At 34.0% G+C, this 15,430-nt stretch overlaps 3 protein-coding genes and 1 long non-coding RNA gene across 4 annotated transcripts; 2 read left to right on the top strand and 2 right to left on the bottom strand.

The window, feature by feature from the left end:
• The first annotated feature begins 1,935 nt into the window (after nucleotides 1–1,935).
• On the top strand, nucleotides 1,936–2,463 carry LOC108194589 (uncharacterized). The gene has a single exon (XM_017361549.1). It carries the CDS (start codon nucleotides 1,936–1,938, stop codon nucleotides 2,461–2,463), a length of 528 nt encoding a protein of 175 aa, XP_017217038.1.
• A 723-nt stretch (nucleotides 2,464–3,186) lies between these two features.
• LOC108196184 (uncharacterized) lies at nucleotides 3,187–9,401 on the top strand. The gene is made up of 4 exons (XR_001801716.2): nucleotides 3,187–3,782; nucleotides 4,516–4,552; nucleotides 5,238–5,317; nucleotides 9,099–9,401. It is a non-coding gene; the product is annotated as an uncharacterized LOC108196184 (long non-coding RNA).
• Nucleotides 8,886–11,595, bottom strand: LOC108196182 (lysine histidine transporter 1). Its single transcript, XM_017363343.2, has 7 exons — nucleotides 11,417–11,595; nucleotides 10,574–10,957; nucleotides 9,885–10,281; nucleotides 9,694–9,799; nucleotides 9,489–9,580; nucleotides 9,333–9,401; nucleotides 8,886–9,237 (listed from the first exon to the last, which is right to left on the bottom strand). The coding sequence occupies exons 1-7, from the start codon at nucleotides 11,593–11,595 to the stop codon at nucleotides 9,139–9,141; spliced, it is 1,326 nt and encodes a 441-aa protein (XP_017218832.1). The 3' UTR covers nucleotides 8,886–9,138.
• A 1,061-nt stretch (nucleotides 11,596–12,656) lies between these two features.
• Nucleotides 12,657–15,430, bottom strand: LOC108196180 (pentatricopeptide repeat-containing protein At3g04130, mitochondrial). The gene is made up of 3 exons (XM_017363342.2): nucleotides 14,953–15,430; nucleotides 13,135–14,747; nucleotides 12,657–12,769 (listed from the first exon to the last, which is right to left on the bottom strand). The coding sequence occupies exons 2-3, from the start codon at nucleotides 14,700–14,702 to the stop codon at nucleotides 12,694–12,696; spliced, it is 1,644 nt and encodes a 547-aa protein (XP_017218831.2). The 5' UTR covers nucleotides 14,703–14,747; nucleotides 14,953–15,430; the 3' UTR covers nucleotides 12,657–12,693.

Here is a 15,430-nt window from a genome sequence, read left to right as displayed (position 1 = left end):
ATTCTCTAAAATAAATTCATGCATTCATGCACGGATTGTGTTGTAATATTAAATGTAATTTTAGTAGTGGTGTAGGATAAATTTTCTTTCAAAAAAAGGCCTAATATCTCATAATTTATCCTAAAATTGTTTCCAAATACTAACTTGTGAGTGTGACATATATAAATGGTAACATTCCTAGTAGTAATATCAGATCCAATTACATATATATTCATCCACGAATAAAAAAAAACTACTTGTCTATCATGTTTTTTTGAAGAGAAAATTTGGATTACCTGACATTTCTATATTAGAAGGCTCTTTTCAATAATTCTGCAATATCAAAACACATGCATCATGATTTATTATTCAGTGTAGTAAAACAGCATAACAACTCTATATTTTCTCCTCGAGCCGTTTTTATATTTTTTGAAGAGAAATTTTGGACAAAAAATTGAATTATCTAGCATTTTTATAATTAGGAGGCTCTATTCAACATTGCTGCGTAACAACTACATATTTTCTACTCAAACGATATCGAAGATTGAGTAACTTTTGTTTCGGTTATAATTGCCACTTATTGTCAGTTATGATTTCACTGTTATAAAATAGTGATTGCACATGTGGTCAATGTATAAATAGTTGGGATATGCCTATGTATGAAGAATTACTGCATTGCCTTTATTACTTGTCACTTTGTTTTTGCTATAAATAGGATGCATACTGAATGTAAAAACCACCGAGCAATACAAACTACAATCAGCTCCACATTCTCTCTATCTGTTCTCTTTCTACTCGTTTTGTTATTATAGCAGCAGCTCTCTTAATATAGAAGCTAGTATATTACAACACGTTATCAGCACGAAGCCCTGCTGGAACTGAGAAGGTATAATTTTATTTAAATGTACATATAATATATATATATATATATATATATATATATATATATATATATATATATATATATATATATATATATATATATATATAAGTAGACGTGGTTATACCCTCTACAAACAATTTAAATATATGTGACCGGAGTAGACGTGGTTATACCCTCTACTAATAATTTATAAATATAACTAGAGTAGACGTGGTTACACCCTCTACTAATATTTTAACAAAATATGGCCAGCGCACCGCCTATTTACGGTACCATATGATTTTGGGTGATACCGAAATATAGTGGGAACCTTAATTTGTAAATTGCCTGCCTATCGGATATTAACTTTTGTGCCCTAAATAACTTATGCAGGATTTTCCACTTAAATATATTATTGGTTGGAGATAACCTGTATACGCAGACGTCCGTATGGCGGTGAAAATCCATTTGTCATTTTATATATAACTCTGTTCATAATATCGATGATAATAATGATGTACACATTTATTATTGCTTACTTGTTAACGCACTCGATTCAGTAGGATTTTATGTAATATTTACATTGATAATTTAAGTTAATAATTTTTGTGTTAAATTCAGATTATAATGACAAATCTTACAAACTTGTCGTTCATGGCATTGGACATTTCTGGGGAGAACTATTTATCGTGGGTACAAGATGTAAAATTGCATTTGGGTTCAAAGAAATTATGCAACACAATAAAAGCAGAAAACACATCCACGATTGAAGAAAACTTTACCTCTATTATTTTTCTTTGACACCTGCATGAAGATTTAAAATCTGAGTGCCTAGAAGTCGAGGATCCCTTTATCTTATGGGAAAATCTAAAGGATAGGTTCGATCATCAGAAACTAGTTAATCTACCTGCAACTGAAATGATTGGGCTAATCTAAGGCTTCAAGATTTTAAGAGTGTTCGGGAATATGGCTCGGCCTTATTCAAAATAAGTTCTAGGCTCATTATGTGTGGTGAGGTTGTTACTGAGAAAAGAAAGATCGACAAAATATTATCAACTTTTCATCCAAATAATATCAACTCAGCCAAGATGTACATGGAGCGCAAGTTTACCAAGTTTGGGGATCTCCTTTCAACCCTCCTTGTTGCCGAGCAAAATCATGAATTGGTGATTAAAAACTATCAATCCCGTCCAACGGGATCTGCCCCTTTACCAGAAGTAAATAACACGACATTCCAGCAGAATGTACGTGGAAAAAGGCATAGAGATGGACGAGGCCATGGTCGCTACTGTGGACGAGGCCGTGGTCGTGGATATTTTCGTCCTCATAATAGCTCTAGTCACCAGAAGTGGCAACCTGAAACACAGAGCAAAAGAAAGGCACCACAAGGAGGGAAAAATGACAATTTATGCCACAAGTATGGAATGGAAGGGCATTGGTCACGAAATTGTTATATCCCACAACATCTTGTTGATTTATATCAGTCATCTAAAAGATCGAAAGGGAAAATGGTGGAAACCAATTTCGCCAAAAACTTAGATGATTCCTTCGTAATAACAACCGGAGGAATAAGCGTTAATGGCCCTAATAATGAAATTCCCATATGGGAGGCTGAGGATTAGTTTCATTAGCAATCAGAGGAATGAGCATTAATGGTCCGAATTACTATAATTACTAGTGTGTACTGTGTGATTTATTTGAACTATGTAATGTGTTATGTTCTTATAAATTATGTTTCTTAATTATATACAGAATGGATTTTGAAGATACACTACGCCATAAAAGGCCTTTCACAACGCCGTCCGAGAAAATGTTGCTAGACTATGTTACCTTAGCTATAGCACTTGTACCCTCCCCCAACATTATGTTTTTTATGTTAGCTTAGCCACAAATCTGATGTTGCCTTAGCTAGAACTTGTGTGAGGTTGCAACATTCATGACAATCTGTTAGCTTAGGGGCAATAGAAGATATATATACTACTTTTTTACATATAATTAAAGGTAAAAATAATTATTTATTAATAATTGTGTAAATTATTAATAATTTATTTAAATTATAATTTATAATTAAAGGTAAAAATAATTATTTATTAATAATAATTTTATCAAAAAAAGAATGTGAAAATAATTATTTTTATTTAAAATGAAAAATACAATTTTTTTAATTATAATAACTGAATATATTCAAATTCTATAAATATATCTTTAAATACATAATAGTAAGTGGATTTATTTATAAATATTTATTAATAAAAATAATAATAAAATATTTATTTATTAAAAATAATTAACAAAATACTACTTTGCTTGTGAATTTTCGGACAAGACCGACTTTGACTTTGCGGGTGAATTTTTTCGCACAAAAGTGAAGCGGGACTTCACTTGCACTATCCCGCCCCTTTTTTCACTAAGTCACAAACCCAGCTCGCGCATCTCCTCTCTCTGTTTATTCACACACCCAGCTAGCTCGCCCATCTCTCTCACCTCACCTCCGGCATCGATCTCATCTCCGGTCTCTCAGCTCTCTATCATCTCCCTCTAGTCTCTCTCATCAACTGCTTTTTTAATTGGTTGGTGTAGAGTTCAATTTAGGGCTCTGTTTGAAGGAACGAGGCTTTCATACTCTAATTAGGGCTTTGGTTCTTCAAATAGAGGCTTGGTTTCTTCATTTTATTTACATTTACAGCGGTTTCTTCACTTAAATCACATCCACTCAAACTATGTGGGTGTTTGGGAGCAGGTGCTTCTGGGCTTAAAAGCCTGGAAGCCCGTTCCTCTTGTGTTGATGTCTGTTTGGCAAATTTTTTAAAACACTTAATTGAGGAGAGAAAAGCTCAGAAAAGAAGTTGCATAACGTAGTTTTTATTTGGCGTTAGCTTTTTTCCATCAGCTCCTTTGATGATACATGTTATTCTGGTTATGTGATTGAGAGCTTAACGTGGTAACCACAATCCTTAACGATTATTTCTCTTCCGTCTGTAAACCTCCCTCTTCTTTTTATTTATTACTAGCCTTGCGAAACACACACGGGTATATAATTCATAATTTATTATCAATAAATTGAAATTTTAACATCGTTTTATTAGTAATTTAGTATTATAAATTGAATTTTAATTATATTAAATTATATTAACCAACTGATTATATTTTCTCGTGAAAATTTAGCTTTTACAATTTATTATCTATTTATAAAAAATATTCTGTTATTAATATGTGATAATTTATGAAAAACGATATTTGTTGTGTAACATGTTAGAGTTAAAAGGGGTTACTTAATAATTGAAATAAAACATGTTAGAGTTAAAAAGAGTTAAACGAAGGTTCTTGATAAAAAAAAACATATTCATAATTAAATATTTATAATTTTATTTTTAATATCATTATAATTTTTTTATAAAATATTATATGATAATATAGTCATGAGTGTTTTTAGTATTTTCGGACTAACTTATAATTTAAGTTATCCGAACACTTAAAAAATTATAAGTGGCTGTATCCAAACACTTCTAATAACTTATAAGTCTTAGCCAACTTATAACTTTTAATCCACTTCTTTATTTTAAGCAATAAGTTACTTCTTTTAAGCTCAGCCAAACGGCCCCTATATCTTTAATTTCAAGGCCTTTTGCTATTATTAGGGTTTCTAACTAGACTTTATTTTTTTTTTATTACAGGGCTTCTTCACTTCGAGGTGCATTCATAGGCTTGATTGTAGGTATCCCTAGTGCTCATAATTAGACTTTATTTTCACATTTTATTTTTTGTATGTTAAGTGGATTTATGCTTATTTTTTGTTTTTATTTAATTTAGACTCCTATTTTTATTTTGACTGAGTGTAGACCTACTCTGTTTAATACTCTTATTTTTATGTTAAGTGGATTTATACCCTTATTTTTGTTGTGACTGATTTTATACTCTTATTTTTTGTTGTGAAGATTATTTTATGTGAAAATTTTTGTTTATCTTTAATTATTTTTTATTTATGCTCTTATTTTTGTGTTATGTGGTTATGCTCTGTTGTCGCCTTTATGCTCTATTTTTGTCATAAGCCATTTTTAGAGTAAAATATTTAGTGTAGGCTGGTTCCATAAGCATACACTATAACCAAGTTATGATAATCTTCCGAAAGCTGCAACAAGTACTCCCAGGGGCCTATATATAATTGTATGTGTTGGACGTACATGATGAAACTTTGAAATATTAATTAAGGAGTTAGGCTGATGAAATTAAAGTAAGACACCGCAATTCCACATTAAGTTATCATTTGAATGAACTAATCTGGTGAATGTGCACGTGGGATGTCTTTTATTTAATTAATATAGTTGAATTTATGAATTTTGACTTTTGTTTAAATAATATATTTTGTAACGATTCTCTTTCTTTTTTTTTTTTTTAGAACTTTGGAACTTAAAGTTTGGTGGATTTGGGCATTTCTTTGGTGTGAGCTTAGTTCAGATTTTGGTGCTTGAAATTCAGGTTCTAACCATTTCTATCTTAGCGCATATTTGATAATAATGTAGTGACGTTATGTAGTTTTGTGATAATTATTACATGTGTTTATAAACCTACTGATGTATGGTTTTCTTGTGTGTTTGACATTGAACGTTTGGTTAAACTCTTGTGTGAATGACATTGACATTGAGTCGGTTAATAGTCTGTTTATTTTTTGTAGTGTCAGCATCATGTTGCTTATAGTACAAGTTCATGTGTATGTAGAGCATGTATGAAACTGAATCACTCAAGTCAATTAGTGTATTAGTTAAACCATGATTTGTACTTGGTCCATTGATGATTATCCTGTTTTAACAAATGTAAAAAATTGGTTCACAAAACTGGTAGATCAGAAGCCAGACCTCTCATTAAGTAGTTGGTGAATTGGATGTGTAAGTTTTTGGATGTTGGATTTTGTAGTTGGTTATGCTGGATATTAGATGTTGGCTGGTGGATGTTAGATTTTGGATGTTTTGTGTATAGATTTAAAGTATGGTTTATTTTGGGAAGTATTGTATATTTAGAGCATATATGTCAATTTTTTTTTTTGGTAAAATGTTGCAGTAGCTACCTTAAATGTAGCAAAAATCGTTTACTCAAAATGTTGCAATAGCTTGTTCAAATGTTGCCAAATTAATTGGCCCCACATTGCCACGTGGCAGCCAGGTGGATCCAACAGTGGCCCCCATGTGGGCCCCAGGTGGCCCTACAGTGGGCCCCATCATTTAAAAATAAAAATAAAACACTCTTAGGTAACAAAAAATAATGATAGGTTAGGAGTATAAAATGTTAGCTTACATAGACTTTGCTAACATATATTTTCTGTTGGTTTAGGAGAAAAAGATGTTGCCTTAGACCCCCTAGGGCAACATGAAAAAACCTATCATAAAATATATGTTACCTTAGCCCTTTTATGGGTCTTTTATGGCGTAGTGATATATGCATTGCTGATTATGGTACAACTCATACGAATCTACATAATCAAAAATACTTTACCCATATAACCAAAATCGAAGCTTAGGTGGGAACAATTTCTGGAGTATCTAATATAATCGAAGGTTTTAGAAAAGCTAGTTTCGTCTTGCCTAATGGTACACACTACATATTCCAAATGCATTATTTTCTAGTAAGTCCACTAGAAATCTTCGTAGTTTTAAAGATATCAGACTTAACAGATTTCACATTGAAACCACTTCTGAGTCTGGTAAAGAATATCTCCTTATTACTTCTGCTAATTCTAGCAACAAGAAAATCTTAGAAAAGTTTCACTCACTTTCCTCAGGATTATATATGATGAAAATCAGAACCATTGAGTCACACAATGTCATTGCTTCCAAACTCATAGATCCAAAATCATTTACCCTTTGGCATGAAAGATTAGGTCATCCTGGAGTCTCTATGATGTGTCGTATTATAGAAAATTCTACTAGACATCCTCCTAGAGATATTAAAGTTCTTTCCAAAAATGACCTTCCATGTTCAACATGTTCTTTAGGTTAACTGATTACTCGGCCATCTCCTACTAAAGTTAAGCTTGAAAGTCCAAGTTTTCTAGAAAGGATCCAAGGCGACATATGTGGACCTATCCACCCATCATCTAGTCCATTTAGGTACTTCATGGTATTAATCGATGCATCAACTAGATGGTCTCATGTTTGTCTTCTCTCAACTCGTAATGATACTTTTGCAAAATTACTTGCCCAGATAATCAAATTGCGAGCTCAATTCCCTGATCATTGTATTAAGTCAATTCGTTTAGACAATGCCGGTGAATTCACATCTGCAACTTTTGTCGACTATTGCATGTCTGTAGGAATTTTAATTGAACACCCAGTTCCTCATGTACATACACAAAATGGGTTAGCCGAGTCCTTTATCAAAAGACTTCAACTTATTGCAAGACCGTTGTTATTGAAAGCAAAATTACCTACATCAATCTGGGGTCATGCAATACTTCATGCTGCTAATCTTATTAGGATTAGACCAACTGCCTATAACCAGCTATAACACCCTAGTCCCACATCAAGAGGTGTGGAGACTTTAGTTCAGTTTATAAGCATAAGTACTACTACCAATTGCACCAACAAATCATGATCTTTTTGGGGGCCTGTGGTGGGCTTGTGGATTACCCAAGTTGTTGCAGTTGGGTATTATACCGCAATGGACAGAGATCCGGAGGCGGGGACACGAAGCCAATCAGTATTATCCCACAATGGCTAGAGAGGTTCGATCTGGGCTTATGGGCTATCAGTTTCGGCCTGACGAGGACGTTAGAAATTTAAGTGGGGGAGTTATGCGTCGACTCAAAGATATGCTGCAACAAAATTTTAGTGAATGATTTTTCTTCCAAGGAGAGATTGCACTCTTTTTCCTTCGTTAAAGTTTTTATTCCACTGGATTTTTCTTTGACAAGGTTTTAACGAGGCAATCTATGATCCACACCACCATGACAATCAAAGGGAGTGTTATAAAATAGTGATTGCACATGTGGTCAATGTATAAATAGTTGAGCTATGGCTTAGGCATGAAAAATTACTGCATTGCATTTATTACTTGTCACTTTGCTTTTGCTATAAATAGGATGCATACTGAATGTAAAAACCATCGAGGAATACAAACTACAATCAGCTCAACATTCTCTCTATCTGTTCTCTTTCCATTCTTTTTGTTATTATAGCAGCAGCTCTCTTAATATAGAAGCTAGTATATTACCACATTCACTGATTTTTAAATTTGCATATACTATTATGTCTTCCTAATTCGGAGTCATCTTTCTAGTCTTTGATACTATATGCAGTATACATCACTCTTTGTGATGGCTATTATATGATCACAAATTGTCTGATCGCGTTTTGTTATCCTAGCCACCAGCAACTTATCATAACAAACAATAATCTACTTATCCTAAAATATGAATTTAAAAAGAAATAACGATAATCAGAGTCCTATAAATAAATTTACTTGTTTTTGATGTTCTTTATCTTCCGGGATAGAGTAATCCCCGACATTATTTTCGGACTTTTTCCGGACGGCATTATGATGAAAACTTGCCATATATTTTAATTTTTTTATAAAATTAGTTTCATAATTTATTTTAATTTTTTTCTAAATAAAAATTTAATATTTAAATATTCATAAAAAAATTAAAAATAAAATTTTAAATTATATTTTATATACATTTTAAAAAACATGTCAAGCAATGAAAAAAAAAACGTAAAAAAACTTAGAGGGGCGGGAGAAAAGACGCTAAATGTCATTATTTAAGACAAATGGATCTCATTTTTATTTTTTTGGAAAGATGACCCCAAATTTCACTTCAAAACGCAAGTTCGTGTTATCTTCTAATTTTCTGAGTGAAACACAACCTGATGTTACGTTTTCAGCTAAAAATTATAACCGAATTGTGTTTTAAGCTGAAACCACAACTTCAAGTTACGTTTTTGTCTGACATTGTAAACAAAATATGAGGTTGCGGTTTGAATTGATATCTTAGACATTTGTTCAGAAAGTGATAGAAGTCTTTTTCTATTAAATAGAAATATTTTAGCTGAGCACCAAAGGAACTGAGGGATTACAATTTAATATATTCGCTTCGAATGTTATAAATATATTCTTCTTCTTTTACACGTTCAAATATTTCATTTGCCATATAATGTATTAAATTTTCATGCTCGAACCGTGGTATTTGGGAATTTTATTTCTTCGAACAATATACATGGCCAAGATTTATTGAAAGTATCTTTATTTTCCTTGATTGTCATCTCAGAGTACCGATGATTTTGCCAAAAAGAGGAACATATTAGCATCTAGCTGAAGAACTTGTAGGAGGTGTACGAAGAGATTAATGTACTGAGCCCACCAGCAGCTGCTAATACCATTAACAGAACTCCCAGTACTATGAAAGTCTAGAAATAAGAATCAGGATCTTGCTGTATTAGCTAAAGATAGTCACAAAGAGTAAAGTTATAGTTGGAAAGCCAAGATCATATGAAATGCATACCCAATTCATCCACCACGATATGCTGAATCTTCGGGGTTTAACGAGGTTGAGCCAAATGATGCACGGGAGCTATACCGGGAAAAAGATACTCTATCAATTAGCAATGCGTTCAGATTCTTTTAAATCACAGGCCTACACACATTAGTAGTTACTTACAAAATACGAGGTAGGGGACAATGCAAGTCCACCAAAGAATCCAAGTAGGCCAGAAAAGAAAGGAATTGCCATACGAATAAACATTGTAATCACTGCAAAGAATAACCACAACGGAACGGAACGATCACTTTGAAACTCCAAATTTAGATACACACATTAAGACACTTCTTAAACTAAATGACCACAGTGACCACTAGATGCTTACCCACATATGTAAATCGGACAGCCATGCGAAGAGGTATTGAAGGTCTGAATTTCTTTTGCTTCGTCAAATAGGTCTCTATCATGTCAAATACAGGCATTGCATATATCTGCAAGCAGCTAGAGAGTGAATAACTTGAGCAATGATTCAAATTGATGTAGCTAGTAGACTATATTCAGAAACTATGTATATACCTGGTAGCCTCCAATCACATGAAAAACAACTAATAAATTGGCAAGCGCGATAAGCCAATTTGGGTTTTCTAGTGTAATTAGAATATTGTCATCTACACTGTTACCAAAAACAAAGTATCCAACAAGGGCAACTGGAAAGTAGCAAAGAGCAACAATGATATATGCGACCTTAACACCTTTCCACATTGGTTTCTTAGAAGGTTGTTCAGGAGTTGAAGGAATTGTGGCTTGGATTTCCAGGACTACATTGTGACCGGCAAAGGCAAAAGCTACATCACCCATTGCACTAAAGAAGTTGAAGACATTTCTACTTGTAGTTTTGTCCCTGTAGCTGTAGTCCACATTCTCCTGATACATGCCCTTCCTAAGCGAAGCTGTCCAAGCAATTGTTGAGTAACTACAAAAAAATAAAAAATCCATTTACCAGTAGAAACCTAAAACCTTCAAGAATGATGACATGTGAAGAGTTTTGATGGATACATATAAGATGTAATACTACTTTGAAAAATCTGGCTTCAATAACCGTGGTAGTTCGTCGTTCAAACCAACAATTCTCTTCTAATGAAGTACAAGATAGCTGTGCTTGGCGTATATGAATATGACTACTGGTGAAGTTGGCACTTGGATACAGTGTAATCATTTTACATTTGTGGAATTGAGCATGAATATTATTAAAAGCAAATGATTACCTCAAGGACATGAACGCAGCAGCCAAGGAAATTCCAGAGATGGAATTTAGGCTGGGAAGCAAACTGAGTATGAAGTGGCAAGAGCCAAATATTAAAATGAAGTATGTAGTTCTGATAGATTTTGAATTTGGAAAAGCAGATTCTTGGAATTTCTTCAACGATTTGCCTCCGGTGACCATATAAACAATACATGTACTAATTTCCACCGTAAGCTGCTGAGGAACAACAATCCAAAGCCCAAGCTTTTCACCAAAAGCCATTTGGCCTAGCTCATGGTATCTATCTAATCGTTTTCCCGGAATGATTTCATGCATCTCCACCATTTGCCATAGAGTGTACAAGGTTATTATCCAGGACAGAACAAGTATGATGATACCAGGTCCCCTTAAACAAACATGCCAGAAATATGAAACATCAGATAACTTACTTGCAAGTGCAAGGAAAACCTATCTAATATCTATATTTAAAATAAAAATCATCGTTTACTATAATATCAGAAACGAAACATATAGAAGTGACAACATAATGCAAATGCAATAGAATGATATTTCCGAAAGAATCTTTAGTATATAGCATATACAAAGAGATTAAACAACCCACCAGAAGCCGTTCCAAAGTTATATATATATTTTTTTCATGCATATTTGCAGAAAGTTTGGTCTTATGACGGCTTCTAAACTCATCTATAAGTGATAGATATATTGATTGAAATAAACGCTGCATATAGATCCACAATATGCTAGATTAAAAGCTGATCTGGCATAAATAATAATCGTAAATATAGTTAACAAAGATCGAGGATATTATAATTATTGAATATGGAAAAAACGATTAAGAAGTCACCATCCAAGTTCAGACAAAGCAAATGGGAGGCTAAGAACAGCAGCTCCGACCATGGCGGTAACATTGTGAAAAGCTGAATGATACCATGTTGCATTCCTCGCCGCAGTTATCGGAAGCCAGTCATCAATAGCCTTCTCTTCCGCTGTTTTATCATCATTCTTCATATTGTCATGGTCCATTTTTTCCCTTCAAATTTTCATTATAAAAATGGTATATAAACAAATAAGTAGGTAACTCAAAAGATTCAGAAGATGGAATGAATGAAACGTGGACTACCAAAAAGTAATAGTGATGTCAAGCCGATCATACGTTTGTTATATAGAATGATGAAACCTCCTGTACTAATCACATACTGACCTCGTCAATACAAGACACACATAAAAAAGACAACCAGACCATTGGTTTGGTTTTTCATGAATTTCTTAAATTATATAGAGCTAAGAGCTAGCAATTTAAAAGCTGCCAAACTTACCTGAATAGCCTTGTTTCTTCCATTTGTAGAGACATTAGGTTGCTCAGTTTGGCTTCATGGGGCTGTCATATCAAATTTCGGCTAAATGGATGTCGTTTGTAACTGACTATAACACTTTGCAAGTAATTTTAGCATATGTAAAATTTGTATAATTATTTTGAGGTTTATAATAACAATTCTAGTATGTAACTCGTAACTGGTCTTTTACCTGAGGCTTTTATAAAGACTAGTTTGAAATGAATAAAGCAATTGCCCATAACACTCAGCCAGAAATCATACTAATGATTCTTGACTCGCAACATGTGCCATAAACTTCAAATTCAGTTGTACTATTATGGATGTGTACTCACAATTTTATTTAAGTTGCACCAAAATAAGTTTCCAAGAAACTAAATACACAAGAGGACATATTTTTAACAGGAAATTTCATTGCATACAAGTTATGCAAATAATTGTGTAAATGAGAAGTAAATATATGTAACTCTGATTCTTGTTCACACAAACTAGCTGATCTTAAAAACAGTTCTAGTCAAGGCAAGCTGTAGACAATATCATAAATGTCTGATTTTTTAGTTCAACATCTTGTGGGGAAAGAGAATCATAGACATGAATATTGGGTTCATATTGAGCTGCCAATTTATTTATTTATTTTGTGTGTGTGTGTGTGTGTCTGAAAATCCATGTAGAGAGCTTCACAAGATGCTGGTAACTAGGTTATCCGACCTGTAAACTTTGTTATTATAATTTCAGACTTACCAAATTGATGCACTGCTTTATCCACTTCACCTTTGAGAATGTTTATTGTTCATCCGCTACTTTCTGTGAAAGCCTCTAGCACCATATGCAAGACATCTAGATTCACTTCAGAATTGAGACTACATCTACTTGAGAAAACTATTAGATACTCAGATCAAGTAAATATAAGAGGACTTTCAGGACCAAGAGCAAAAAAATAAAGATTGACAGAAGGCCATCACTTAGCAAAAACAATTAAGCCTGTTAGGCCAGATTTGTACACAAAGATAATAAAAAACCCCCAAAAAAAGTAGTCAAAGGATTCATGGGCCATCACTATGAGTAATCCAGATATTTATAGAAAGTAAGAGAACAATAAACATTGGATAGTTAAACATGAAGTACTATGGTCAGAACGGTAAACTACAACTTTAAGCCAATGCCTAACCAGAATTGTTACATGCCAACTTAATGGTATCGCTACAAATGACAATATCATTTACAAGTTCACCTTTTGATTGACTTAGATTTCATCTTCCTCATGTAATCTTCCACCTTTTCAGCAGCATCATACATATTCTTCTGTTTTATCTCATCTAAGAGTAAACGGCATGTCACATATCTTGGTGTAATATCATTTCCTATCATCTGTTCAAACAGGAGATACGCCCATTCCCATTTGTTTGTTCGACAAAGTCCATGTATCAAAAGTGTGTAGGTTGATAGATCAAGGCTTAGATGATGTGTATTAATCATGTCATCCAACAACTTCTTTAAGTTTCCAATCTTGCCAGTCTTGAAGCAGAGCTTAAACAAAGGATAATATGTTTGAACATCAGGCTTAGAGCAACGAGAACTCTCCAGATCCTTTAGGACATTTAATGCATCTTGTTCTTGAGCATGATGGCACAGCATCGCAATCACAGAGTTGTATGTTGATGTGTTTGGGGGAACACCGATATTAGGCATTTCAGTTCTGAAAACGTAGATAGCCTCTCGCACCCGGCCAGCCCTTCCTAATGTATGAATGAAGGCATTATAAAAAAGTGTATCAGGTTTGCATCCAGCAGATTTCATTCTATCAACTATTTTTATGGCTTCATCAAATTTATCTGCATTTGTAAGTGAACACATTATAGTGGTGTAGGTGACAACATTTGGTGGGCAACCTTGAGCTCGCATTTCATCAATAATCTCACTGACCTTGTGAAAGACATGCTGACAGCAGTATGACTGAATTATTGTTGAGTAGCTGATGGCACAAGGGCGACAACCAAGCCCCTTCATCTCCTGAATCGTCCAGTGAGCCTCATCAACCCTCTTGATTTTGCACCAACCATGAATGAAGATGTTAAAGGTGTGAGCATTAGGGAGGATATGTGTTTTAAGCTCCAAAAAGATCTCACGAGCCTGCTCAACCTTGTTTGCTTTGCAAAGTGTATCGAGTAGTAGGTTCATCGACTCAGTATCCTTCTGCAACCCAAACCTTTCTATCCCATCAAATGTCCGTACAGCTTCTTTCCACTGACCAGCACCCGCAAACCTTCTCATGACCTTGGCTATGGTACTGAGTGTAACCATCTGAGTCAAGCGCATTTCATCAACCAATGCTCTCATCTTCTCCATTTGCTTCATTTTTCCTAGTATATCAACCATCATATCATACGATTGCGCCAAGGGCTTATATTCCGGATTCGATTCTGCCCATCTAAACACTGCCAACGCAGACTTCCAATCATCCTTAAATCGATAGAGCAGCTGAGCAACAAGCTTATCAGACACCACTACAGCACTACATGCTTGGTCATGCAAAACAGACTGCAACCTTTCATCAACACTGTCTCCATCTCTAACCTTGGCTATAATAACGTCAGCATCGCACTCACCTTTCAAATCTTCACGTCGTTCCTCTCTATCAACAATTCTAGTGTCTGCCAAGCAAGAAATTCCTAACAACGACACCCTATAAAATATAAAATTACAACGAGACGAACTGGCAAAATCCGCACGGAGAAGAACAGAAGACAATGACAGAACAAGATGGTTAATGTCTGTTTTCAAGAGGCTATTAAAGAACATAATGCAAGGTTTTCGAGCAAGAGGATTATTTCCCAAAGTTGAGTCCTGCAATCACATTTATCAAACAATCAACTCAACATATAAATTTGCTTATAAATGAGCTTGCATAACTAACTTAACTCAATCAACAACTTCAAGATGCCTGTCACTAAGTGCACAAACTATGTTCGATATTTACAACTGACTGAGTCATTTTATCAAACACCTTACATACTAAGCTGATTATAGCTGAAAATCAAACCATGCGTACCTTTGATCACGAGTGCTGAGATGATTCGGTACTCAAATACATGAATCGAATTTGTTAAGTAGTTTTTGATCTTTCCTGTCCTTAAGTTTCATATTTTATAAACGGGTAAATGAGCTCATTCTTCATTCTGATAAATTGAAAATTTCAGCCCCGTAAAATTAAAATTAACTTTTAATGAGCACGATTGGATAGCCCAGTGGTGGGTTTATCCTCTGTTGACCCGGGGCACCCGGGTTCGACTCTGGCTCACCCCGAGAATTATTAGAACAGATACTAAGTTGTAAGGCATATAAGCCTGCATTGTCAAAAAAAAAAAAAAAAAATTAACTTTTAATTGTCCCGGCTTCAACCGTGCCGAGCACGACCGGATATATAATTTGTAATTTATTATTTATAATTTGTAATTTATTATAAGTCAGATAAAAACTGAGTGAATATTTGTATTTATTATTGAATAAAAATTTTATTGTTAAATTTA

This window comes from Daucus carota, chromosome 7 (assembly GCF_001625215.2).
Source record: "Daucus carota subsp. sativus chromosome 7, DH1 v3.0, whole genome shotgun sequence".
Taxonomy (NCBI): domain Eukaryota; kingdom Viridiplantae; phylum Streptophyta; class Magnoliopsida; order Apiales; family Apiaceae; genus Daucus; species Daucus carota.
Note: the sequence above shows the minus strand (reverse complement) of the source record. Positions and strands in the feature narration are given on the sequence as shown.

Excerpts from the sequence above, each read along its gene's own strand:
- LOC108194589 (XM_017361549.1), top strand. The coding sequence starts at position 1,936 with ATGGAGCGCAAGTTTACCAAGTTTGGGGATCTCCTTTCAACCCTCCTT.
- LOC108196180 (XM_017363342.2), bottom strand. The coding sequence starts at position 14,702 with ATGTTCTTTAATAGCCTCTTGAAAACAGACATTAACCATCTTGTTCTG. Across the intron at positions 12,770-13,134 it reads AAATCTAAGTCAATCAAAAG|ATGTAGTCTCAATTCTGAAG; the intron begins GTGAACTTGTAA and ends TTTCTCAAGTAG.
- LOC108196182 (XM_017363343.2), bottom strand. The coding sequence starts at position 11,595 with ATGGACCATGACAATATGAAGAATGATGATAAAACAGCGGAAGAGAAG. Across the intron at positions 9,800-9,884 it reads ATGTGATTGGAGGCTACCAG|ATATATGCAATGCCTGTATT; the intron begins GTATATACATAG and ends AGCTGCTTGCAG. Across the intron at positions 9,238-9,332 it reads TATCGTGGTGGATGAATTGG|ACTTTCATAGTACTGGGAGT; the intron begins GTATGCATTTCA and ends TCTTATTTCTAG.